The 27,851-nt window shown below is 47.9% G+C and overlaps 2 protein-coding genes across 6 annotated transcripts in view; both read left to right on the top strand.

The window, feature by feature from the left end:
• The first annotated feature begins 1,000 nt into the window (after positions 1 to 1,000).
• Positions 1,001 to 7,257, top strand: NDUFS5 (NADH:ubiquinone oxidoreductase subunit S5). Its single transcript, XM_073318006.2, has 3 exons — positions 1,001 to 1,116; positions 4,441 to 4,658; positions 6,890 to 7,257. The coding sequence occupies exons 2-3, from the start codon at positions 4,443 to 4,445 to the stop codon at positions 6,992 to 6,994; spliced, it is 321 nt and encodes a 106-aa protein (XP_073174107.1). The 5' UTR covers positions 1,001 to 1,116; positions 4,441 to 4,442; the 3' UTR covers positions 6,995 to 7,257.
• An 11,971-nt stretch (positions 7,258 to 19,228) lies between these two features.
• The window catches only part of MACF1 (microtubule actin crosslinking factor 1), a 257,658-nt gene continuing 249,035 nt past the window's right edge, over positions 19,229 to 27,851 (top strand). For 4 of the 5 annotated variants that reach the window (XM_073317698.2, XM_073317700.2, XM_073317701.2 and 1 more), the window contains exons 1-3: positions 19,229 to 19,372; positions 20,107 to 20,278; positions 25,929 to 26,190. In XM_073317698.2, coding sequence (XP_073173799.2) covers positions 25,971 to 26,190 — 220 coding nt within the window. In that variant the 5' untranslated portion in view covers positions 19,229 to 19,372; positions 20,107 to 20,278; positions 25,929 to 25,970. The remainder of the gene's footprint in view (positions 19,373 to 20,106; positions 20,279 to 25,928; positions 26,191 to 27,851) is intronic. The other variant, XM_073317696.2, reaches the window with a different exon arrangement.

Raw genomic sequence — 27,851 nt, forward strand, 5'->3', positions numbered from 1 at the left:
TTATATCATTTCAGGAAGGATCCAAGGTCTAAGGAATCGTTACATCATCCCATCTCTGATAATTGATGGATTGATAGGTGGTGGTTCTTCAACTGCTAACAAGTGTCTGTCTACTGGCCCTTGGGAAACCCTAATGGAAAAAAAAAAAGCCAATCCCCAAGACTATCCCTTCAACACACACATATCTGTACAATAACACCTAATGCTGCTCTACCTCCTTCCAGCTGAGCAACACAAAGTGCTTCTCGAACCCTCATTAACCTTCTCAACATGCCTGTGAAGAAAGAAAATTATCTCCATTTTACTGATGAGAAATAGAGATTAGTGAGACTCCTCCAAGGTCACAGAGAAAGCGAGCAGCAGAACCAGGAAGAGAACCCATCCGTTCCCACCCCCTATTCCAGTCGATCTATGCATTTCCCAGATCAGGCAGTAGAAACCGGGAGTTCTGATTCCCACTCCCTGCTGCTCTGACTGCTGGATACCAGTCCCCTTTGGTGCATGAGAACCCAGGACACTATCTCCTGCTCTGTGCCTGAGAGTACTAGGGCCAGAGGTGTTTCAGGCCCATTTGGAACGGGTCATGCATATAACTCTGAATCACAAGTGAGCCGGCATGACTGGTGGGAGCCCCATGGTTCGGTGACTGGTTATGAGTCTCTCAGACCACAGTCATGTTGCACTGTAACTTGGTGCCGACCAGTGAGATATGGGGGTTGTGGGAGAAGAAATATGACACCCCACAAAGACACAGAGGGCTGGAGGGTGTGGGTAATGCATGACTCCTCCAGCTGGCAGGGGACACCAGGGGACTGTCATCCCTCTAGTCTGCAGGAGGCCCTAGGGATGTCAGCCCTCCAGTCTGCAGGGGACACAGGGGCACTGTCACCACCCAGCCTGCAGGTGGCGCTGGAGGTGTACTGGGGAGACGACTGGTTCCCCGCCAGGTCGCAAGAGACGCTCTCTCTTTATTTCTCTATGATTCCTCCCCCGTGAGGTGACTGCGAGCTGTAAAGCACAGCGCGGGTGGCGTGCGAAGGGCGCGGTTGACGGCAGCGAGCGTCGTAAAAGCCCCGAAAGGACGACGGCGGCGGGCGCGGCGGCGGCGGGTCGCAGGTGAAGCTCCTGGGTTGCAATGGGGGGTGGGTCTGTTCCGGGGTGTCGGGCCCGGCCTCTGGTTCTGGGGAGCCCCTCCCCTGCTCGCCGGGTTGTGGGGGGCCGGGCCCAATGAGCTGGGCGGTCAGACTCCGGCTCTCCCTCCCCACCCCCCGCGCAGCCGCGGGGTGGGTGTCTGTGGGGCTGCAGGCCCGCCCCACGCTCCCGCCCCGCCCTGTGTTTCTGCCGCCGGGGGTGTATGTGGAGGGGGGAGTTGCCCCAACCCCCACCTGTGCTTCGTCCCGCCCCCCGGGAGTGTGTGGGGGGGGGGTTGCCCCAGCTCCTGGCCCCGCCCCCCGGGGGGGTTGCCCCAGCTCCCGGCCCCGCCCCCCGGGGGGGTTGCCCCAGCTCCCGGCCCCGCCCCCCGGGGGGGTTGCCCCAGCTCCCGGCCCCGCCCCCCGGGGGGGTTGCCCCAGCTCCCGGCCCCGCCCCCCGGGGGGGTTGCCCCAGCTCCCGGCCCCGCCCCCCGGGGGGGTTGCCCCAGCTCCCGGCCCCGCCCCCCGGGGGGGTTGCCCCAGCTCCCGGCCCCGCCCCCCGGGAGTGTGTGGGAGGGGGTGCCCCAAACAATTTTCTTAGTCTCCTCCTTCACCCCCACCCATTGTGGAGAGATGTTGGTTCTTTTTCAGGCAAGGCAACCTGTGAAACTAGAGTTGGTTGTAGCTTTCTGGTTGTTACTATTACTAATAATTAGCAGTACTCGCCTGTATTCGCTAGTGGTATTTCTTGCTGCTTTTTGCAGCACTCAGCAACTCCTGATCCTGTTCTTCAGAGATGAAGAAATCTTTGAAGGATAACTGGAAGTTTATCCATATATTGAGTTCCATTTTAATTAAATCTACGTTGCATCTGTTCTGTTCGTCAAATCATTTATTTCCCATTAAGGAATAATATTATGTCTATAAGGGCATCTCTGGTACAGTAAGTACAAAAGACACAACTGGGAACAAGGTTTTTCAGGTTTTGTTTCCATGCTTCTGAAACATACCCACTTTTTGTTGACAGGTTTGGAAATGTGATGTCTTGATATTTCAATCACATCTCAGCTGGGTGCAAACTTATACAGCTGATATGTGTTTATGATTTCCTTCTTTTTGAGTGCTTCCATTACAGTCTTAAGGTCTGAGAAGCTAAGCTTCTCATATTGCTCAATAGGCTTTAGGTTCATCATTACACTGTCTGAAGAGAAATCAAACTAGTTATCAATATACAAAAACATAGGGTCATAAAACTTAATGAAGTATTGCTTTATGTTCACCTTTTGTTCTGGTTGTGTTTTTCCATCAGTTTGGTGTGGAATCTTAAAAAAAAAATCTTAAAATGGTACGTCTCTGTGTACACATCAGTAATGCAGAGCTTTGATTCTTCTAATTTCCTCACAAGATTGTCGATACAAGCCACACTTGGGGGCAGGGGGAGAACACCTGTAAATTTCCACAATGCAGGTATACACGCCATCTTCAGTGAAAACTTTATTTAAAGTTACTGGGCAAGCATCAGCTAATGACTTGAAGCAGGCTTTAATTACAGGCCAGTTTCTCAAAAGGTGGTCAGCTGCTGGGTTAAGGAATAGCTATCTTCTACTCACATGTCTCGAGTACTTCTTTCCATTCAATTTCAGTAAACTCAGAAAAAACCTTCTCTGCACGGTGCAGGCACAACAATGTGGTTGTAAATCTTCCAACACAATCATTTCTACAATAACTGACAGCGGACCACTAGCATGTTTGCAGGTATCATGGGTTGTGTATGCAAGGCAGTTTGCCTTCAGAGTGCAGTCATTTTCAGCACATAACTGATGCATCTATGAATTATGGCAAACACAACTTGGTGTATTATCAGCAAAGTATGCAGTAATACAATTAACGTTAAGCTGGTGTTTCTCCAGGCAGTTCTTTATAGCGTGATGAATGCCACTTGCAGATTCATCATTATCTTCATAAAAATCAAGCAAGTTGCATTGAATACCATTTGATGTGATAAAGTATCCCAAGCACATTAGAAACATCTTTCTTTTCCTTTTATTTGAGGCATCAGTTGCTGCAGAAAAATACAGGGGGTGTTGTGTTGGCACTGGTAATAAATCCAGTAAACAATTCCTCACTGACTTTGGGGCTAAAACATTGGTCACCAATAGCTCTGCCTTGATTCTTTCTCAAGACTGTTAACAATATTTCAATCATGAAACATTTCACTAGCAAGCTTATTGCCACCGTGCATGTTGTTGTAACAAAGGCTGTGTTTAACTCTATGGTAGATGGTTGTAAAAGTTATTAACAGTACAATTGTACAATTTAGAATTTATATAGTATAGTCTGTTCCCTTAATAGCCAATAGTGTAAATAGACATAGAATGCACACTTGAGGCCAAATACAGCAATCATTATTGGGTTAAATTCCCTGTGACTTCAGTGGAAACTTAGCCTGAGAAAAAAAGTGAGTAAGAACACAGGGCTTATCTTACAGACCAGAGCCACACTGTACAGTGTCACAATTGTTAAAGATCAGGCAAACCTAAGAACATGCAGAGAAATGCAAACAGAGGAAGGTACCAACATCCTACATGTCACATATAAAAAAGGTGTTGAAAATTCATGGAGATCTATTGCAAAAATGCAATCATAAAGTATGTTTAACTCACATCCAACGCTTTTGAGTGCAGTTGCCCTCTGGCCTGCCTACACTAGGTGGGAGATCAGAGACAAGGAGAATGAAGAGATTTACAAGGGCTTGTGAATAATAACCTCCAAGATCATACAATCAAAAGGTTTGTATATAAAAAAATGTCTGAGTACGTGTGTGTGTGTGTGTGTGTATATATATATATATATATATATATATATATAAAAATAAATAAAAGCAGGTCCGTGTATAACTTTAACTGAATCTGGTGTGAAATACTATTTTATCAATGCATTTTATTATGAATGAACCTTGTGTACAACAGGAGCCATCCATAGAAATGCCATTGAGAGGACATTTTTGTAGTTTTAAAAAATGATTCCAGAACATTTTCCTCTCTGTTCATATGCTAAAGAGGTTAGCTTATATTATCTCTACCTGCCTTCCCGCAAAAAATAGATAATATATGTTGGATGAATGTTTAACTCTTGCTTCTGTTTTTGTGAAAATAAAACTTAAATGAATCACTTGGGAAAAGTATTAAATTGTGCACTGAAAAGCATTGATTGAAATACCTGCTTTCATATGCTTCTGTTTTACTGAGCTAAATCTCTAGACTAGTCTTATAACCACTCTACTTTATCTCTCTCCTCACTTCCTGCTCAGCCATGCCATTTTGGAATCTGCAAGATCAGCTGGGAATCAATGTGGACAAATGGATGCTGCATCAAAGCTCAGAGCAGCCCTACAAACGGGCAGCTCTGTGCCATGCCTTTGAGAAGGAATGGATTGAGTGTGCCAGTGACATTGGGCAGATTCGTGCACGCAAGGAATGCAGACCAGAATATGAAGACTTCCAAGAATGTATTAATAGGCACAAAACGGTAAGAAGATATGACCTAGATATGGGCGGGGGAGGGAATGAGGTCGAGGGAATGTATATTACACACAGTGTGAACACTGGGGTAAATAATAAGGGCTATGCAAAATTTTCAGTCCAGTACAAAAAACAATAACCATACACCTGTCACTAACCCCTAGGGCCCAACTTCTACCTCCAGATAAACGTCTGAGATTCCTGGTGACTTCAGTGGGAGCCTGAGAGCAGAATTCGGCCGTAGAAATGCATGGTTAGCATGCAGTGAGAAATTTAGTATTCTGTAGAGACAGCAGGGCAGAATATCATCAGTGGATTAGTCCTATGTCTGACTCTCAAAACTTTGTTTTTTTCTTGGAGATTTTGTTTCTAGTCAGTGACTGGTTATTGTTGAGTTGAGTACATTGTAAAGTCTGAGCAAATAACCTTGTAGTTAAATTCAGACATGGAACTCTTCAAACTTTGACAGTGTTTGTGTTTATTTATAAACCAGATCACTCAAAAAAATGCTCTCTTCAGTTCTCTTTCACTGAGGCAACAGATTGGTCAGCTCAGCAGGAAACCCAGTATGTCAGGTGACATTCCTGCCTTGGCTAACTGAGCTACAAAGCTTGTGGGACATTGCAGCATGCTGTCTACTTTCCAAGAACTTGAGCTGTGATTCACCCGGCTTCCTGCTCCCCCATGCAATAATCCATGATTCAATAAGGAAAACATGGACTTGGGATCTTTGATGGGTAGACCTGTCTTCTTAAAAGGATGCCAAGGACTCTAGTAATTAGGGATATCGGATAGGCCATTCTGAGTTATATTTCCCAGTTTGTCGTACTGTTTCCTGACTCCAAGGTCTCTAATCCTACTGTAGTCGCAATGTGCTTGTACCGTGGAGTTGTTATAAACAAAAACGTTGCCCATTAAGCTGATACACACATCAGTTAGTAACAGGTAACTGAGCATATGTGATAAAAAATAGTTTCCCTAGAAGGATATTCAGTGGTTATATAGCACTGTACATTTTCAAAATGGTTTACGAACATGAGCCATTACAACGCTGAAGCTGCTTAGATAAGGTTAATTCTGTCTTGTCTTATGGCAAAACAGTGACAGATACGTTTACAAGGGCAGCTTATGTGTAACGGGGCCATCCCTGACAAGTTATTGAGGACACAGGGCAGAAAGGGACTTCAAGAGAAGTAGTAAGGTGGAAGGAAGTTTAGTGTTATTACTTATTCAGAGCATTGTAAGCAAATAACAAAAGAGGTTAAAGGCTGTGGGGTGAACTCTCAACTCTGAATTTACCCTGTGGTTTCTATGAAAGTTGTATCTTAACTCAAACCCTATGATTCTTAGTAATAAATGTTTATCATATGGTAGCTGAAAGACCCCAGTTGGGACTGGAGCCCCATTTTTGCTAGGTGCTGTACAAACATAGAAAAGATGATCCTTGTCCTGAAGGGTTACGGTGTAAAGGCAAGACTTTCTCTAGTGGTTGCAAGTGTGTGCATGGTGCCTTGTACTTAGGCACATTAGTGACTCCCTTCATGGAGAAGTCTGTTTGGATGCAGTTTTCATTGCAACACAAAATATACTGGGTTACTCAAATATCCCCCATACTGTGGCCCACTTTATTTACTTGTTTGTAATGTTTTTATTTGTTTTTCTTTTTTTATAATAAAAAACCCCTCAGTGCTCCTAAAAAGCTATATGCAGCTCTTCATCCATAATAACAAGGCTGATGGGGGAGGGGGGGGAAATAACATTGATAAGGAAACAAATTCTCGTTTAAAGTTTTCCTGGGAGTGGTTACAAATGACAGTGGAAAGGAAAGCGGAAATCTGTAACCCATGAAATGTTCATGCATGTGTGTGATGATGCAGCCACTGTTGGGATACACGACTATATTTAGTTGTTCACGTTTTTCATTCCATCCAGGGGAGCAGTGCACACGTTGTTATATAGATTCTCATTACAATTATACCCTCTTGGGAGGGGATGTGGTAATACTGTTTTTACTTTAAAACTAGAATGTCCTAGTGCATTTGTGCCAGGGTCCTGACCCGCGAGGCTTTGAAGTAAGCTTCACTGTTCCCGCTGCTTCTCTAGTGGCCTCTTTTCCTGCTACAAAATCATAGAATCACAGACTATCAGGGTTGGAAGGGACCTCAGGAGATCATCTAGTCCAACCCCCGGCTCAAAGCAGGACCAATCTTTAGTCCTTAACTCATTTGTCTTTGGCAGATAATGCGTCTGAAGACAATTGTGGCGCAGAAGAAGCAGCTGATAAAGGAAGGGAAATACACGCCACCTGAGCACCACAGTGGCAAACCGGAGGCCAGGCCTTGATCTGCTGCTGGTAACACTGAGTCCCTCTGACAGCAGAGCTAACCATGCATCACCCTCTTTGCACATGTGGGAATGAAACTCTTCTGTTAAAGTTAGCCCAGTTATGCCCTGTGTGCAGCTGTTCTGCTGGCTGTCTCTCTCCTGCAGGCCAGCCATGCAGAGTATATATGTTCTGAATAAAGGACCTGTCACCTTTTAGATTAAGTGATGCCAGTGTCTGTAACTGATGAGTTCAGAAATTAAATATCTCCTTTGGAAGCCTTCTCTTGGCTCTGTCTTGTTTTTCCCGAGGCGTGGCATATGGGTTAGTGTCCTAAGTTTGAGAGGGATCTTAGTGTAAAATCTCCTGTGCTGACATTTGGGGCCTGATCTGCAAAGACGCTGGCTGCCCACAACTCCAACTGAAGTCCATGGGAGCTGGGAGTGCTCAGCATCCCTAAAAATCAGCCTGTAGTTACCTGCCTTCCCTTCGTTACTTCTGTGTCCTTTAAAAGCCCCTGCCACATATCTTAGTAGAACATAAACTAGGCTGTCTGGTCACACAGAAAGAACAATGTGCAGATTCCCCAATCTGTGATTCCAGGGGATCATTACTCATCACCAACATTCTTCCCTTCGAAAATATCTTCATAGCTCTGTACCATATTCATAGTTCTACCATAAAGCTTCAGTGCCCAAATCATAAACTCAGTCCAATCATAAGTCAAATTTGGATCCAAACTTCCTTAAAGTTCAGCAATTTGGATCCTGAATTCTGGGGCAGGTCCGTATCTCTGCTTTCTCCATGTGCTGTTAATTGGACCCAGCAAGAGGAGCACGAGGATAAATTTGGAGTCAGAAGGAAGCTGAAAGATTGACTGGCTCATTGTCTTGTTTCTTGTTTTGTGTCCTCAGCAGCTGGACCACGGAGCCAAACTACAGCATTTAGAATAGCTTCCATAAGTCAGGACCTTCTGTTAGGGCGTGGGTGTGTGCATCTCGTGCAGTTCAGCATGTTCAAAATTTACAACGGGAATGCCGGTCCATTTACAGCCCGCTCAGTTTCTTCATGTGCTATGGGATCGGTGTATACAATGGACATATCAGGGACCTTGAACATTTAAACTGGGTAACAGAACTTCATGGTAAAATATAACATTTGCATTAAGATGCAGGAAGTGTTTGGTCACTGGAGAGAGACAACATGGGTGAAGTAATATATTTTATCACTGTCGATTTCCTCCTGGCCTACCACCTGCAATGAGTTGATTTTTGCTTGGTAGCAATAAACATTTGCTTTTAAACCTTGTGAGTCAGTGTGGTCAAACTGAAGAAGAGCTCTGGGGCCCTTGAAATCTAGTCTCTTTCACCAGCAGAAGTTGGTCCAGTAAAAGATATTACCTCACGCACCTCGTCTCGCACATATCCTGGGACCAATACAGCTGTTAAGTCCAATCAATTGTGAGATTTCACTTTGTGTTCTGGGCTCCCCGAATGGATGACTGGCAACAGTCCAGGCTGGCTCTGGGTGTCTGTGGCAATTCCACTTTCTACTGCCTTCTACGTTTCTATGAGGCATGGTACTCTGGTTTCTTATCTTTTCTTTACAAATGTGAAAGCTTTATTTTTGTTCTTCATTTGCCTGAACACCTAGCTGGTTTTGGAAAATGGTTAAAGCAAATGTGTACCCGAGAGCATAGAGGGGAAATGTCTGTGCTTTAATCTTGGGCTTTTAATACCCAGGGATTGGGATTTTAATGTATCATCTTTCATACATGGAGTCTATGAATTTCTTGATCCTCTCAGAAACCTACAACAAAGTTGATGCATGATATCAACACTATAAATTACTGCTGACAGACCAAAACATTGTTTAGAAGGTGATAAAAGCTTCTCATTATTTTTGATTGAGGATTTATTGTTCTTTAATTCTCTCTCTGCTGATCCGTGCATTTGTCCATTGTTCAGCAGGATATTAAGCCTTATGCATTAGCATTGAGATACGAACAGGCTCCTTGGTCTCAAAGAAGCTGATGAAAGATGGGTGAGAAAAAAAGGGACTCATTTATATCTGTTGCATGCAGAAATGTCTTTTAAGGGGAAAAGAACTCCCAAGTTCACAGAGTAAATTGATTTATGCTCAATTGGTATTTTCTTATGTTTGCTGGACCATGAACCTTCTAAACTACAAGTCTTGTTAAAGGAGCTGGCATTAAATGCTTGGGAGGAGAGCTAGCAAAAGAACTAGATAAAGATATGAGGAAGCATCTATTAAGCCAGCTGTGTGGTCTGTAAATAGCTCTGTTAGGGGAGAGGCCTAGTCCTGCTCTCCGTCCAATATGAAATTGATCAACTAATAAAGCTTCCTACTGCACACTGCAAAGTCAGCAAGAAAATGCAGCTTGCCTGGATGTGTAAATCTCCCCGCTGCCTACAGAGAAAAGCAAACAGCTAATTATCACAGTCTTCAAACACCTGCACCTGTCCTGGGGCTGGGTGGGTAGTGTTGCTGGAGGAACAGTTACTGGGTAAAGTACAAGTTTTCTCTTAATTGGACCAGGGCAGATCAGTGAATTAGTCGGGGATACAAAGCGTTTCCTCTCAGGCTCCTGGCTCATGGGGCAGATGGTAGAAAGTTGTTGCACTGAAGTCTATTGGGGGGTTGGTGAGAAATGAGTTGGGGGTCTCAGGCCAGGTCCTACTGGACAAATGCCCTCATCCCAAAACCTCAGGCTCCCCAGCCCAATCAGCCCTTAGCCTCTCTGCTTAGACTAAACCCTTGAGGTGACACACATGACCAAAGCCAGCCCTGGCTTAAGCAGGTGCAGGCCCCAGATGGATTGGTTTCTATAACCCCTCTGGATTTCTGCAGCTAACTGTTTGATCTGATTAATTTCTGTCATTAACCACATGGTGTGGGATGGAGACATGCTTTTCCCTGGCAGTTTGTAAGGCGAATGGAGTGGGAACCATTAGGAGGATGGAATGCAAATAGAGACCCAAATCCACAAAATTTGGATCATGAGCTGGATCCGGCTTTCAAACAGCCCAAAACCCAAGGGTGGCTGCATGTGGAATTTGGAGTCAGACCCGAAGGCACCTATGAGGCTGAAGCACTTATTTTTGCTCAGCACCACATCCCTTACGTTCACATGGTGACGAATGTGCTTCCCCTTACCGTGAACTGTATCTGAAAATAATGTTTTGAATTAAATCTGGCCTGTCTCAGCTTTTTTGTTGTCGGTGACCCGATTGCTGGGAGGAATGATGTAATTCTGATTCTGTCCTGACCCAATTCTGATATGATTTACGCTAGCATAAAAGAGGAGTAAATCCACGGAACTCAATGGAGTTGTATTGGCATACGATCCAAATCAGGCTCTGAGTATGGAAGCTCGGGGTAAGAGACAGGAAAGCTTTACCCAGCCGGATTGCATTATATTCTGATAATCCAGAGAAGAACTTTCCTGTGTGATGTTTTCAAATATGAAACCTGTTTAGTGAGGTTTTATGTAAAGGCGGTGAAACTTACATAATAGTGCTGACTTTCAAGTACTGGGCCTCAGATACAGAGGAGAGGGGAAATATTTCATATGGAAATCAAGGAAAGCAGATCAAGGAAACAGACATCAAAAGAGCTACAAGAAAAAATAAAAAGAAATGCTTTAAAATAGAAGCTTCCCAGTGTGTTTCTGTGTTCTTTGTAAGCTGCTTGAGCAGAGACTGTCTCTCTTATGGTGCTGAGCATACTGTGTTCATTTAACAAATAAGAAGAACCACAAAACTAAAGCACAGTGCTGCAAACCAAAAAGCACCCCCCAACTGGTGTAATATTTGCATTGGATGGGGTAGTTACAATGTCCTGGAGGTCTGGTGATGATGTGTCATGGGTAGTGATGCATGTCACACATTCTGGGTGTTCAATATGGGTCATGGCACACCGGTTGCTGAATATTTAGCAGTACTGAGAAGCTATAAATAGGGGTATAGAGAGAGAAAAATAGGGGACTGCTTTTAACCTCATTTAAATGCATTGGAGTGGGAAAACTTTTTGGAGAAACAGAGTGGGGGAGTGATAGTTCTTTTGCTATAAAGCCCCCCCTCAAGACAGGCACAGCTGGCCTATTGTTATATCTATTATGGCAACATCTAGGAACCCCAATCAAGGATCGGGGGCTTCATTGTGATAGGTGCTGTACAAACAAGTAAAAGAGTCCTTGAGCTTACCACCTCAACCTCCACCACATGTCTGGAAATCAGCATGCAAGAAAGAGAAATCCCATCGTGTGGAGAAATCCTCCAGGACTTGCATGTGAAATATTCCATTTGTCTGACAAACTGGCACCAAAAAGAGATAACGGGCAGGGGGCGGCGCTCCAAACAGTAGCTTTGCAGTGAGCCACTGGATATGAGCCACTGGTGTTCTGTCTAGCCCTGCTCAAAAGACAGGGACAGGGGAGTTGTCTGACAGTCCCCATAAAGATAACCCTTTTGTATCTCATTTTGGGACCATCATATCCTCCTCATTGGTAATGATTTTTATGTAATGAGGCCTCCTCCATAGATGTGAGCCATGCTTTGCAAACACAAAAACAAGGTCCTTGTCCAGAGGTGCTTAATGTTGGACACAGACAGAGACACCATATAGGACAATAATTCCAACACAAGAAGATACAGAGAAACGGTTGGTGAGGAGGCTGTTATAGGAGGCTTTGGGAAAGGAGTGGGTTTCAAGCACAGGTTTGAGGGAGGCCCACTTGATGACTGTTCTGATGGCATCTTCATCACAGCGCTAGTTCAATCAGTTGCATCACGAGTCCCTACAAAACCCTGCTTATAATGGCAACTGCAACTGACTCATAACTAGAATGGTGCTAGTGAAAACAGGCACGTGCAACTGTGATAATTGCTACTTTGCTAAATAAACATCCTGACAGACTCTGGAAGAGAAGCGATGTGTCTAAAAGGAGCAAAAAGTGGCAAAGAAAAAAGTGCAAGGACCTTGCAGTGTCAGAAGTGGCAATCAAGGCTAGTCCAGGTGTCGAAGGAAATATTTAAATATATCTAAATACTCCTGTCTCCCAAGTGGCTCTTTAGATCATTCCACAATCGAATTGCTCTGTCAACAACTGTTAATGCAGCAGAAAGCTAGTGGTAGTGATAGCAAGAACCAAGAAGGACTGAACCATTCGTGTCGGTTACAGCTGTATTTGAAATTTTAGTTCATGAGCAAAATAAATGAAACCCAGGGAAAAATCCCGGTTCAGAGAAAGATAAAAATACACCCAGGCAATTCCTGGAAAGATGGAGAAAGTATCTTTATCTCCTGATGGGTGAGTTGCAGCATTGTGGAAGTTTGATTTGAAACACAAATACTAGGAGTGAAGATCAGCCCGTTTCCTTAAATGACAGGAAAACGTTGGCCCTGAAACTCCCTGGTTGAACACCAACAGGCAAACAGGACGTTTAGGGTCCCCCAACTTTTTGTGCAAGTCACAAGAAAAATCCTAAAAGGAGGATGTTTTCAGTGTATACTTTATATGAACTTAGTCTCCCGTTTTTGCTTCATTGGGATTTTATTGGCTTGAACCTAAAGTATGAAACCCTAGACATAATCTAGAGAGACCCAGAAGGAAGGCAGAGAGCTAGGACAGTGCAAAGACCTCTCCTCAGAAGTCCATCAGAAATCCTTGGAGATTTTTCTTTTATAGCTCTTAATGTGGATACCAACCATCCACAATGAGGATTCCCTGAGGAAGAGGGACATAACATACTCGGAATTTTAGGGACCAGTTTTTCCAAGTCCTTAGCCACATGAAATCAGCTCATGTGGAGCTAGCTAGAAACCCTTGGAAAAGATTTACCTTCTCCTAGGCCTTGCCTACACTAGAAAGGGATTGCTGATATAGCTACAGCAGTCTGTCTGTTTATCTTACTGGCAAACCCTCCTAGAGGAGATGCCGTTTATACCACCAGAAGTGTTCTTTTTGCTAGTATAGCTTATACAGTTCCCCCATCAAAATAAGCCCTTCTTCTTCTTCTTCTTGCCATTTCCCTATTTGGGGTCAATAATTTTTTTATAGCCTCCATCCAAAACATGATTGTATGCTTGGCTTTCATGCCAATTTATCTCTCTACCATCCTCTGATATCCCGTCCGTGTACTGAGTCTTTGACCTCCCGCTGGGTCATCTTCCATCCACAATCATTGCAAGGGCCATCCTGCTAACATAACTCTCAGGTCTCCACTGGACATGTCCATATCAACATAGCCTACCTTGCCTCAACTTGTCTTCAACTGGGGTAACCTGTACTGGGCCCCTCACAGACTCATTTTGTTTCTTATCACAGAGTGTCCAACTATTTGACCATCTCATCATCTTCATTTCCAGAGTGGAAAGCATACGGATTTCTTTTCTTGTGGCCCAACAAGTCTCTGTTCTGTACAGTAGGATGGGTTGAATTACACTTTATAAACTTTGTTTTTAATTTTATTGATATCTTTTTATCACAGAGAACTGGGATTGGCTCCTACCATTTGACTAAGCAGCTTTGGTACAAGAAACAAAGCTATTCTGGGAAAATGAGTTTTTTGGCTGGTGTAAGTGTGTTTACACTAAGTTTTTGCCGGTATAGCTATGTTGGTTAGGACTGTGATGCTTTCACTCTCCTAACCGACATAGCTATGCCAGCAAAAATGTCAAGTGTTCGATCCACTCACACCACTTTTCTCTAATCCCACATCATCCGGGAGTGGATCCCCAAGTCACACAATTACCAGGGTGACCTCTACAGAAGCTGAGACTGCCTGGATCTAGTTTAGGTATTTCTAAGGCATCTATCAATGTGGTACTTAAGCATAGTATCACCCTCAGTGGACTTCCTGTGATGTGCAGTGGCAGTCAAGAAAGCTAACAACCTTTAGAAAAGGGATGGATAAGACAGAAAATATCAAAATGCCTCTATATAAATCTATGGTATGCCCATGCCTTGAAAACTGTGCTAAGTTCTAGTTGCCCCATCTCAGAAAAGATATTTTAGAATTGGAAAAGGTGCAGAGAAGGGCAAAAAAAAATTATGAGGGACATGGAGCAGCTTCCACGTTAAGAGAGATTTAAAAGACTGGGACTGTCCAGCTTTAAGCAGGGATCTGACCGAGGTCTATGAAATCCTGACTGGCGGGGAGAAAGTGAAGAGGGACGTGTCATTTACCTTTTTACAGAACACAAGAACCAGGGCTCACCCAATGAAATTAATAGGCAGCAGATTTAAAACTACCGTAAGAAGTCCTCTTCCCACAGCGCACACTCAACGTGTGGAACTCATTGCCAGGGGATGTGGCGAAGGCCAAAAGTATAACTGGGTTGAAAAAAGAATTCGATATGTTCATGGAGGATCAGTCCATCAATGGCTATTGGCCATGGTGGTCAGGGACACAACCCCATGTTGTGGGTGTCCCTAAATCTCTGACGGCCAGAACCTGGGACTGGATGACAGGGGATGGATCACTTGATAATTGCCCTGTTCTGTTCATTCCCTCTGAAGCAACAGGCACCAGCTACTGTTGGAAGACAGGATACAGGGCTAGATGGATCATTGGTTTGACCCAGCATGGCCATTCTTATGTTCTTAGGAAACTCCCAGAACAGGTTCTCTAGTACTGTCTGGAACAGATTTTCCATGATCTGGAACCACTCAGGACAGGCTTTCTGTGATTTGACACCATGTAGTGTAGGTTTTACATTACTAGGTGTTATCCACAGCTAACTTTCTATAACCTGGAACTAGATGGAATACACTTTCTTCATCTCACAACTAGAGAAATGTAGGCACATCTGAACCTCAGGCTCCTGCCGGGACCCTGGGGCATTGTATTTTGCCAGCTGCGCACCCGCTTGTGTCTCCTGCCTTTGACCAATAAGGTACGTTCTGACCTGGCCATACTCGTGGGGAGCCATTCTGGCTTAATACACACATTCCTCCTGCTCCAGAAGCTGTTGCACTAGTGTTCCTAGATGTGTCCGTGGCTTCCCAGCAGCCACTTCCATTTCTATCCGCCTCTGAGACAGGAAACAAACAACTCACAGAATGTGAATCATTTATAAAAAGGGAAAGGGGAGAAAAAAGAGACAGGTTTGATTTGTGGAGCCTAGTGAAGTGATGAACAAGAGAGCCGCGGGGACAGATCCTCAGCTGGTGTCGATTGGCATAGCTCTATTGAACTCCACAGGGCTAGGCTGATTTGCACCAGCTAAGAGTGTGTGACCCCTGGAGTTCTGCACAGACACCGAATTTGTCATTTCCTTACCACGTCACTTGCAGTTGGCTGCAGTATTACTTAGTAATGATCCTGCCAGCCGAGTGTCTCAAAGGGCTCTACAGACATTTGTGAATTAAGTCTGACAAGCCACCTAGGATGGAGGTAAGAATTCTATTAATTTTCTCCACACCATTCATGACTTTATAGGCTTCTACCATAACCTCTCTCAGTCGTCTCCTTTCCAAACTGAACAGTTCCATTTTTTAAAATCTCTCCTCCTGTGGACTCTGTTCCAGCCCCCTCATAATTTTTGTTGCCCTTCTCTGTCCTTTTTCCAAGGTGCCAGCTCATGCCAACGCCCCGAGGCCTCAGCTGAACGTTGACCAATGCAAATGTACTTTTTCCAATTCTAATATATCTTTTTGAGATGGGGCAACCAGAACAGCATGCAGTATTCAAGGTGTGGGCATAGCATGGATTTATATAGCGGCACTGCGATATTTACTGTCTTATTATCTGTCCCTTTCCTAATGGTTTCTAACACTCTATTAGCTTTTTTGACTGCTGCTGCACATTGAGTGGATGCTTTTAGGGAACTATCCACAATGATTCCGAGATCTCTTTCTTGAGTGGTAACAGCTAATTTAGACTCCATCATTTTGTATATATAGTTGGGATTATGTTTTCCAATGTGCATTACTTTACATTTATCAACACTGAATTTCATCTGCTGTTTTGTTGCCCATTCACCAAGTTTTGTGAATTCCCTTTGTAACTCTTTGCAGTTACCTTTGGACTTAACTATCTTGAACACTTTTGTATCATCTGCAAACTTTGCCACCTCACTGTTTACCCCCTTTTCCAGATTTGTGACGATGTTGTGTCAAGCTGTCTGGAGTGGCTCAGGAGTGTGAGTACCAACTTCAGGACAGACTGTGAAGAAGCAGGACCCACACCCCAAATTGATTGTGAGTTCTATATTTAGAATTCACCAACCAAATGTCAAGTGTGAACTCCTCAGGTACTATCACAGCCTTAACATGGTGTCACAGACAGTCTCTTTGGGTACTCGGATCTATCTCTCCACCCAGGTATGTTTGCCTTTGGGATACATGGTCCCTTGCACCAAAAATCACAATAATAGTCAAGTTACTCCAACTCCCAAAGGACCAGTCACTTACCCCAGGTCAATTGCGCTTTAGAACCTACACCAAAGACAACACTTGTAGCCGATCTTATAACAAATTAACTCTCTTATTTCCTTTTCTTGGTTGCTCATGCTCAAATAAATTGGTTAGTCTCTAAGGTGCCACAAGTACTCCTTTTCTTTTTGCAAATAAATCTTTAGTTTTTTACAAGGTTAAAGCAGGTAAACAGACACACACAAGTGAGTTAGTCATAGGTTCCAAAAGGTGGTAGAAACTTCTATAATAAACAAACTCTATATGGCCTTTAGGGCTAACCCAGGCCAAGCACCAGGGAACTTTTACTTATGCTTAGAAATCTTGCCCTCCCAAACTCCAAGCAGCATAAAGACCAAGTTTCTTCCTGTCAAGGATTTTTATTCCCTTCCCCTAGAGTTCAAGCTGATGGGACAAGTCCACCTGCACCTCTCCTCTTCATAGGTGCCGGGGGAGCAATCAACAAAGTCTTTTGATGTTCCACAATGGCTTTTCGGGTGTCTATGATCCTTTTGTTGGGCAGGAGATAACACTTGCTGTGGCAAACTAGTATTTCACACTTGGTAATGCTTCTCTCCTAACTGGGGCGGGTTACAGTTTCAGAGCAAACACTTTCACAATTACAGAGAAAACACTTAAATACTGCCTTATAACATGGATACAGGTATTCATGGGTGGCGAATGAACCCCAACTTTGGGAAGGCTAGCCCACAGGCCCCGCCCCTTCTGCCCGAGGCCCCACCCCTGCATGCTGGATTCCTGAAACCCACCCCCCCATACCAGGAGGAGCCCTGAGGCCCCCTCCCCATGACCAGAGGAGCCCCAGCTCGCCCACCCCAGCCACCCTGTACCAGCCCCCGCAGCGCCGGGCCAAGCTGCTCCCCCCACCCCGTCTGAGCGCTAGGCCAGGCCAGCCCCGGTGCCACACCGAGCCGCTCCCTCCCACCCCCCACCCGAGCACCAGGCTGAGCTTCCCCCGCCTGAGCGCCAGTCAGAGCCGGCGACCCCCTCCCACTCTGTCCCAGTGCCCGGCCGAGCCGCCTCATTCTGCCAGCAGTGGGTGGGGGCCTCGGGGAAGGGGCAGGGCCACCGTGGACCAGGTGTCTGTCGGGGGCAGCTGATCAAGGGAAGGCTTAGCCTTCCCTGGCCTATTATACCCACCACCCATGCAGGTATTATAAGTGAGATTAATGCATACAGCAACTTACAAGCATTTCATAAAGTCTCAACATTAAACACATTCTTATCAATCTAACACCTATTTGACCAGCACTAACAAACAGGTGAGCCAGACTGGTTTCCAGCTCTGCATTTGTCAGTGTTCAGTTGAGGCCCCAGATCTTCAGCATCTGCTGGCACCTGGTCGGCTAGCATCACATATTGAATAGCCCTGGAATCCCGGTCAGATCCTTGGGAGACCCCGCTATTCACCTCTCTCCATTGTGAAAACTAACCGTTTATTCCTAACCTGTCTTTTAATCAGTGACTGATCCATGTCCATTAACTGCTTATTTTGCTTGAGAGCCTTTGGTTAGGGACCTTGTCTAAGGCTCTCTAAAAGTCCAAGTACACTATATCCACTGGTTCACCCTTGTCCACGTTTGTTGACCCCCTCAAAGAATTCTAACAGAGGGGTGAGACATGATTTTCCTTTACAAAAGCTATCTTTACTCTTCCACAACAAATTGCATTCGTCTATGTGTCTGATAATTCTGTTCTTTACTATAGTTTCTATAAATTTGCCTGGTACTGAAGTTGAGCTTACTGGACTCTGATTGCCAGGATCACCTCTGGTGCCTTTTAAAAAGGCCGCATTACATTAGCTATCCTCTTGTCTTCTGGTACAGAGGCTGATTTAAGTGATAGGTTACATACCACAGTTACTAGTTCTGCAGTTTCATATGTGAGTTCCTTCTGAACTCTTGGTTGAATACCATCTGGTCCTGGAGACTTATTACTCTTTAATTTCTCAATTTGCTCCAAAGCCTCATCTATTGACCCCTCAATCTGAGACAGTTCCTCAGATTTGTCACCTAAAAAGAATGGCCCAGGTGTGGGGAATCTCTGTCACATCCTCCTCAGTGAAGACCAGTGCAAAGAATTCATTTAGCTTCTCCGCAATGGCCTTGTCTTCCTTGAGTGCTCCTTTTCCCGTTGATTGTTTGGCAGTCTTCCTGCTTTTAATGTATTTAAGCATTTTCGCTGTTAGTTTTTGGGTTTTTTGCTAATTGCTCTTCAAAATTTTTTTGGCCTGACTAATTATACTTTACGTTCCTTTCTATATTCCTCAGTGGCAGTCTGGAACAGAACCCAGGTCTCCTGATTTCCAGTCTAGTGCTTTATCCACTGGTTCTCAACCAGGGGTATGTGTACCCCTGGGGGTACATCACCTCATCTAGATATTTGTCTAGTTTTACAACAGGCTATGTAAAAAGCATTAGCAAAGTCAGTACAAACTAAAATTTCATGCAGACAATGACTTGTTTATACTGTTCTATATACTATATACTGAAATGTAAGTACAATATTTATATTCCATTTGATTTATTTTAAAATTATATAGTAAAAATTTGAAAGCAAGCAATTTTTCAGTGACAGTGTGCTGTGACACTTTTGTATTATTATGTCTGATTTTGTAAGCACGTAATTTTTAAGTAAGGTGAAGCTTGGGGGTACGCAAGACAAATCAGACTCCAGAAAGGAGTACCGTAGTCTGGAAAGGGTGAAAGCCAGACTAGGCCCAGCTGCTCTAAAGAGAGATCAAATTATCTACCTATCTATCTTATTATAGTTATTAATATTTGTATTACAGTCATACTCAGGAACCCATTGTGCTAGGTGCTGTAAAGACAAATAACAACGAAGACACTCCCTGCCCCAGGCAGCTTGCAGTCTCAGTGTGAGACTGGATGAGACAGGCAGACAAAACAGACCGACAGATGGGGCAGCCGAGGATGAGGTAAGAAAATGAACAGAGCTGAGCAGGAAAATAAAAACGCTGTCTGATAACGGCACCCAGCCCTGTGGTGTCTGAGCACCTCCCAAAGAATATAGCAAAAATAAAATCAGATGAAAGACCTGGAGCTGGTGTTACAAAGGCACCTCATGGGTTTTACAAAAGTGCAAAGGAAATGCGGTGCCTGGAGCACTCAGGTGCTTTTGTAAATCCTAACACCTGCCTATTGGCATCTTTGAAATCCCTGTGGAAAATCTGATTCTTTGGAAGTCTAGCTTTCTTCAGTGAGGTGGCTAAGACATGAGAATACCACCTGCTGTACGCTGACCCAACCCCCCCACCCCCACTGTCTCTAGTTATAGGGGATGCTGGGTGCTGATGTGGCACATGTATCATCCCACTCCATAAGCCTGAGCACGTGACCTCCCCGGAGCTTTTTTATAACATCCCCGTGCTCGTTAGTGTCCTGTACTGTCCTTGTTCGCCCATCGCGGGGCACAGGCGGATCTTTACCAGATGTTGTTTGCAGGAGAAACAAAGGGAAACGACAGGCCTCCCAATACAGAGGCAGCAGCCCTGCTTCCGAGGCCAATGTCTGGGAAAAGGGAGGGGGTCTTACGCCACTGGAGGTTAACAAACTTGAGTCCCTAGCCCGTAACAGTAATGAATCCCAGGGTCAAGGGCCCTCTCCTGAGAACACCCTTTGTTGTTATTATTATTTGTTTGTTTCACTGTAGTGCCCGAAGACTGCAACAGGACCAGGGCTCCATTGTGCAAGGTGCTGTACAAACACTGCCCTCAACTCCCTGGCATTCAATACTGAATAGAGGGACAGTTAACTTGAGCACCTACCTGATTTCAACAGCCACTGTGGCTCAGGGAGAAAGCCAGGTTCTCAGATTTTGGAAGGTAAGTGCTAAGTCATGTAATATTGTATGTGTAGCTTCAGCAGTCCCATACACAGGGCTAATATAATTTTCTCCGACTTTATATATCTTCAGTAGCTATATTTGGATCTGATGATTTTGCTTCCTCTCCTCTGTGCTGACTGCTCCCTCCCTCTTCCCATCAGCCTCCAGTTAAATATCTGCAAGAAAATGTGTCACTTTTATGGCATGTTCCTTTCCCCAGGTCATCCATACTCATACACCATTGCTTTATTCTGTACAGCATCTTTCACTGTATTCCCCAGATAGAGACAGGTAATGAATTATATAGCACAGGAGGAGAAAAGGGCCATTTTCAGATGAGATGTGAAAATAGACGAGGCAGAGGAATAACAAGAGGACAGGAACTGCCCAGGAGAAGGCTCTCATGCTGGGAGTGGTGGCACTGCGTGCTGAGACAGAGACAGCTGGAACGGCGGGGCTGGGGCTAGAGAGAGACAGGGTGGGTGGGTCCGGCTGGACCATGTGCGATGAGACTTTAAAGGAGGAGGAGGGTGGTTTGGAATGATGAACAATGGATATATAAACCAAACATCAGTCCTCTTATTGACTAAAACTAGGAGGATGTGTGGAGGGGACCCTCTTCGCACGGCTCTCCCCTCCGCTGTAGGGACTCGGCTGCCTCATGTCCCCATCTTCCCCCACCCCCCGGCCCTCACGAAAACCTCCTCGCTTGTCCAGGGATCTGCACTGATGGAAAAGACAAACAGTGGACAGGCTGGGGGAGGAATAGGCAGGCCGGTGAGGGGTCACACATTGTCCGCCCTTGCACCCAGATGAGCTTACCCATAAAGAGACAATGCTGTGGGTCTGTTGCCTTTCCCACCAAGCCCACTCCGCAGCAGGGATCCTCCTTTAAAGAGGGGCCTTGGGGTAACTGCAGCCAAGGAAGGCCTGGTAGCATAGCTCCAGCTGAGCCACACTGCCAGGCCCCAGGCCCAGAGCTGATAAGGACACAGAGCTGCAGCAGAGGCCTGGGGCCAGCATGGTGATGATGCTTGCTAGCCTCTCACTGATCCACAGGGGTCTGCAAGGTGGATGAATGGGGCGATGGTGGGTGAAGGTGGATGAATTGGGGGATGGTGGATGGAGATGGATGAATGGGGTGGGGCGATGGTGGGTGAATGTGGATGAATAAGAACATAAGAACACCCATACTGGGTCAGACCAAAGGTCCATCTAGCCCAGTATCCTGTCTTCTGACCAGCCAATGCCAGGTACTTCAGAGAGAATGAACAGAACAGGGAATCATCAAGTGATCCATCCCCTGTCGCCCATTCCCAGCTTCTGGCAAACAGAGGCTAGGGACACCATCCCTGCCCAGCCTGGCTAATAGCCATTGTTGGGCCTATCCTCAATGAACTTATCTAGTTTTTTTTTAATCCTGTTATAGTCTTGGCCTGCACAACATCCTCTGGCAAGGAGTTCCACAAGTTGACTGTGCGTTATGTGAAGAAATACTTCCTTTTGTTTGTGTTAAACCTGATGCCTATTCATATAATTTGGTGACCCCTAGTTCTTGTGTCATGAGAAGGAGTAAATTACACTTCCTGATTTACTTTCTCCACCCCAGTCATGATTTTATAGACCTCACTCATATTCCCCCTTAGTCGTCATTTTTCCAAACTGTACAGTTCCAGTCTTTTTAATCTCTCCTCATATGGCAGCTGTTCCACACCCCTCATCATTTTTGTTGCCCTTTTCTGAACCTTTTCTAATTCCAACATATCTTTTGTGAGGTGAGGCGACCACATCTGCAGGCAGTATTCAAGATGTGGCCGTACTATGGATTTATATTGAGGCACTCTATGGGGTGGTGGGCAGAGGTGGATGAATGCAGGAGCGTGATGGTGAGGGGATGAATGAGGGGATGAGGGATGAATGCGGGGATGGTGGGTGGAAGTGGATGAATGGGGTGGGAGGATGGTGGGTGGAGGTGGATGAATGCGGGGAAGGTGGATGAATGGGGGGACGGTGGGTGGAGGTGGATGAAGGCGGATGAATGGGGGGAAGGTGGGTGGAGGTGGATGAATAGGGTGAGGGTGCTGGTACATGCTGGGAGGGACGGGGAAGGGGAACAGAGCAGGGGGCAGCATGCCCTGGGGGCAGCTCCAGTTTCTGCCCATAACCCAGACTGCCTGACTCTCGGGGGAGGAGGCAGAGGCGTGCGTTATTCCCCTGCCCGCGGTGGGTTCGGACTCTGCCTGCCCCATGGACACAGGGGCGAAGCGGATCCCATCCTTCTCCACCAGGCTGACACCCCCTTTCCCCGCTTCTCTAGCGCCCTACAAAGAGCCAAAGGAGAGGTGAAGCCCCCCCTCATTTTGGGTTGTGTGGAGCCCCTTTCAGGGCACTGGATCTGCAGGGGTCCCAGGAAAACCAGGTGCGGGGAGCCCCCCGCTGCGTGCCAGGCTCCCGGGCTGGCGGTGCAGGGAGCCCCCGGCTCCGTGCCAGGCTCCCGGGCCGGCGGTGCGGGGAGCCCCCCGCTGCGTGCCAGGCTCCAGGGCCGGGGGTGCGGGGAGCCCCCCGCTGCATGCCAGGCTCCGGGGCCGGCGGTGCGGGGAACCCGGCGGTGCGGGGAGCCCCCCGCTGCATGCCAGGCTCCCAGGCCGGGGTGCGGGGAATCCCCGGCTCCGTGCCAGGCTCCCGGGCCGGGGGTGCGGGGAGCCCCCCGCTGCGTGCCAGGCTCCCGGGCCGGGGTGCGGGGAGCCCCTCGCTGCGTGCCAGGCTCCGGGGCCGGGGGTGCGGGGAGCCCCCCGCTGCGTGCCAGGCTCCGGGGCCGGGGGTGCGGGGAGCCCCCCGCTGCGTGCCAGGCTCCGGGGCCGGGGGTGCGGGGAGCCCCCCGCTGCGTGCCAGGCTCCCGGGCCGGGGGTGCGGGGAGCCCCCCGCTGCGTGCCAGGCTCCCGGGCCGGGGGTGCGGGGAGCCCCCCGCTGCGTGCCAGGCTCCGGGGCCGGGGGTGCGGGGAGCCCCCCGCTGCGTGCCAGGCTCCGGGGCCGGGGGTGCGGGGAGCCCCCCGCTGCGTGCCAGGCTCCGGGGCCGGGGGTGCGGGGAGCCCCCCGCTGCGTGCCAGGCTCCGGGGCCGGGGGTGCGGGGAGCCCCCCGCTGCGTGCCAGGCTCCCGGGCCGGGGGTGCGGGGAGCCCCCGCTCCGGGCATTGGCTCCCGGGAGGGGCGGGCAGAGCAGGGGGAGGTGTCTGCGCTCGGAGCGCGGAGCGGGGCTGGGAGCGGCGATGGGCTGCACACGCTCGGATGCTCCTATTCTTTGGGGGGATTTATTTTCTCCATCCTGCCTTGGCAGCGCCCCGGAGCCAGCCACGGCCGGGTGAGCGCCCCAGGGGCCGGGCGCGGAGCGGGGCGCTGGCCCGGGAGGCCGCCGCCGGGCGCGGGGGTAAGTCCGGCGAGCGGGGGGGATGCGGGCGGGCTCCTCTCCTCGGCTGGGTTCATGGCAGATCCTCGGAGCCCGGGGGCACCTCTGGCGGCCCCGCCCCGTGCCGGCGGGGAGCGGCGTTTGCGGGGCTCTCTCCTTTGCCGCGGGGGACCCGCAGGTCGATGGTTTTGCCGTCGATAATGTGCCGCTGACGAGGCTGGGGAGTGGGGGGGGGGTGTGGATTGGGGAATGGGTGGGGAGTCGGGGGGGGTGGATTGGGGAATGGGGGGAGTGGGGGGGTGGATTGGGGAATGGGTGGGGAGTCGGGGTGGGTGGGTTGGGGAATGGGTGGGGAGGGGGCTTTCCGCAGAAGCAGCCTGGCCCCTGGCCCGATCTTCCCGTGGTATGCACCCAACCCATTGCGAGCCATGCACATTGCTCCCCTCCTGGCACCTGCTGGATTGCCGGAACAAATCCAGTTAATGATCGCCCCGCTATTCCACTGGTAACCCCCGCTACCGCCTCGTCCTCTCCGCCCAGAAGAGCAGCCTCCTTCCCCTGCTATGCAAACAGGGCTTTCAGTCCTTATTCCTGGCTGCCCCTGATGTGGGTGTGTTCCCAAGCAAATGGGGAGAAGAGACATTTTCCCTCTATTTCTCTTAGCATGGCAGATGCAGGCGGACAGTACATACATGGGCAGGTCCATATTGTAGAGGATAAACAGCAAAAACAAAATTTTTGCTTATCATTGGGAGGTGAATGACTCATGACATTATTTATTTCTCTGGATTTTTGTTCTCTTTGTTCCTGTTTCGCTGATTACATACAACTGCTAGGGCTAATACTGTCCTCCAGAGAGACAGCGTCTCCTCCATTACAGATTTTAGGAATCAGGCACGTTTCTTTCCCCGTGGTTCTAGAGAATGAAATGTGAGTTGTTTAAAATATGTCTTATGGCAAAGTGCCTATTTGCTCTCTGAATGTACATTGCACAGACTCACTCGCCACTTAGGATAGGAAGCCGCTACCAATTTGTTCCTATAATGTTTAATAAAGTGGATTTTTACAGCTGCTTCCACTTTGGGGAAGATCGGGGACAATGGATATTTCTTAGTAGTTTAGATTTTAAACCTTCTTCTTGTCAGATTTTTTTTTTTTAAATCTGAGTTTGCTTTGTTGAACTGAGCAAGGTGCATAGAGCTCCGATGGTACCAGCTTATATTTTGGGGGCCAAGACAAGATGATGGTGTTGTACTTCCTATGCAGAGCCCTGGATTGAAGTCATCGTGTAACAGAAAATGGCAAACTGAGGCAATGGTGTGTAGGGCACTGCTGTGAGAAAGATCACAAGGCTGCTGTTCTGGTTAGCACCGACATGCCACTGCTGTGAGGAAGCTCACAGCTTCTAGGGGGAGGTTCATAGGCCGGGAGAGCTACACGGTACTGACAGGGCACTGTTGTGAGGAAGCTCACAAAATTCTGGGGGGCAGTTCATAGGCCAGGAATCGTAGCTGGCCCTTACAGGGCACTGTTCTGAGTACACTCCCACGGTGATTGTTCTGCTTAGCACTGCAGGGCCCTGCTGTGAGGCAGGTCACACTGTGGCAGACTGTAGTTGGCACTGCTGTGAGGAAGCTCACGCTGCTGGAATTCTGGCTGTTCTTGACAGGTGTCTGCTTTGAGGAAGCTGCCGTTCCAGCTGGCGTTGTCTGGACGTTGATGTGAGGGCCCTCACGCTGTTACCCTCCTGCCTGGCTTGGGGCAGCTCTGTGCTGGTAGGGTTTTTGGTGGTGTCCTGAGAGCTGAGGAAGGTTGAAGGGCTGTTCATGCCCGGAACAGACACATTACATGCAATAGCAGCGTAAGCTTATACTCGCATCATCCTGCCTTAAGCCTGCCCTGGAGTGACATCTCTCAAGGTCTCCAGGCCTAGTTCAGCCTTTGCTCGTTTCTGCTGAGACTGCCAACATGCATGCCATTTCCACGGGGACCCTGAGTGGGGGCCCACGCCAGCTAATTTCCCATAGGCGCTGAACAGCCATTAGGTCGTTAAGTGCTCAGCACTCATTACCTGCCTGTGTCAAACTGGAACAGGTGGCTTGGACCGGAAAGGATGCCCATTGCAGTGCCAACCCCCTGAGCCACCCAGTGGCCACGTATTGGTAGGACTGCTTGGGACATCAAGAGAAGGTTGCTAGTATCTTCCCATGGAGCTGAACTTCATGTGTTGTTTTATCCACCCACAGATTGCTGTCCTTGAAGAGTAGCTGATCCCTCTCGTGTGGGCCATGTCTTCCTCCGACGAAGAGACCCTCAGCGAGAGGTCATGCCGGAGCGAGAGGTCGTGCCGAAGTGAGAGGTCCTACAGAAGCGAGAGGTCGGGAAGTCTGTCTCCTTGCCCCCCGGGCGACACCTTACCCTGGAATTTACCCCTGCATGAGCAGAAGAAGCGGAAGAGCCAGGATTCAGTGCTGGACCCAGCAGAGAGAGCCGTTGTCAGAGTAGCTGGTAAGGAAACATGGAGTACCTAGGAATTAAAGCCATGTCTCTATTGTTCCCTTTATAACTGTCCCCTGAATCTCGTCATGAGGCCACCATCCTTCCATGGAAGGTCAGATATGCCTTCTTTTAGAGCTCATCCATGCTGCTCCTTGCGTCAGCCCAGAACGGCTATCTAAGAGCCATCCCAAGTGCCCCACTCCCATAGGACTCATTGTGCTTCTCTGTAGCGCTCCAAGCCTCCTGCAAGCCCTGGGAATGAGGGACCCAGATTCAGGTTTGTGGTGCCACCAGAGCACTGGACTGGCCCCCTCATTTGAACGAAAGGGAGTGAAACCTAGCTGCCGTCAGTGGGTGTAGGGTGATACAAGAGGCCCATGTTCAGAGGTGGCCTGAGGTCTCTCAAGCCTTCTGTGCTCTGGAAGAAACGGGACCCTGTCATTCACCGTCTGTGCAGTTCCACCAGCAGTGGAAGCCAGACTGTAGACAGGCCATAGGCGTCTTTACCATTGTGGGGTGGTGTCAGTGGTGGAAGATGTTTAGTACCTGAGGCTCGAGTATTTTCACTACAAAGCCAGTTTAGATAATTCAGTACCTGAGCCTGCATGTGCCCCCGTCTACCCTCTATCTTCCACCATTTCTGCCGCTGGTGGGGCATCTCCAGTAGGGAATCATGTATCTCATTGTTTGCCCGTGTAGACACAGCCTCAGTTCTGTGGCTGGTAGAGTGCTCAAGCACTCTACCGCAGAGATGCTAGGAGATGATGATGGTCCTTCAATGCCCCCACTGATTGGAAGAGCCCTTTCACTCTCTCCTTCAGCCCTGGGCCATGAGTCCGGTGGTGAAATTAAATGAACAGGGGGGTATGGAGGAAAAAATGCTGTTTCTTGGGACAAGGTGGCCACCCATCCCTTCATTCAAGGGAGATTCCTGATTTGCACAGGTCTGCTCCATCTCCCATGAGCTGGGCTTGCATGGCCATTTAAAACCTGAGTATTTGAGCCAGCCTCCTCCATGACTCAAAGACCCAGCCTCTGAGATGCAGCATCATGGTTTCATGACAATTACTTGGTCTGCCGGGTCACATGGAGCTGGGTGTCCCTGGAAAGTGGATGTGAAATGAAATGCACAGTTGATGGTGTTCAAACTGAGCCATTTGCAAGGGGATTGGAGGAATCAAAACATTTGTAGTGGCTCAGGGGGCATCCTTGGGGGCAGTGGTGGCAACTACCCACCCATCAGTGTGGGCAGGGGCCTAGACAGCTGGCAGTCAGAGGGTGGGCATGCAGTGGTTCTCCTGCTGGCTGGTTCTCTATGGGCAGGGTTTGTTCCTGTTTTGTTTGTATCCTTTTGACCATATGTTTAATTGGTGGCAGGGCACCAGGAGCATTTCTCTTGGTTTGAGTCCAAATGATTAAATAAGCAAATAAAGGGCTGAATGGATCCCTGGTGGAAGAGGTCCCCTAAAGTCCATGCCCTGACCCCAAGAAGGGATTTGTGGTTCAGAAGGTTTCTGATTTCATTCCAGTTTGATTCAGTCGTGGCTTTTGCTGTGATCCTCTGGCTGCTTTCACATCCCTGGGACACTGTGTCCCCTCGGGCCTGTGGGCCGGTCTCTGGTCACCAGACATTGCATCCGATGGAGCCCACTGGCCGCTCACACGGCACT

The sequence above is a fragment of the Lepidochelys kempii genome, chromosome 19 (genome assembly GCF_965140285.1).
Source record: "Lepidochelys kempii isolate rLepKem1 chromosome 19, rLepKem1.hap1, whole genome shotgun sequence".
NCBI classification, from domain to species: Eukaryota; Metazoa; Chordata; order Testudines; family Cheloniidae; genus Lepidochelys; species Lepidochelys kempii.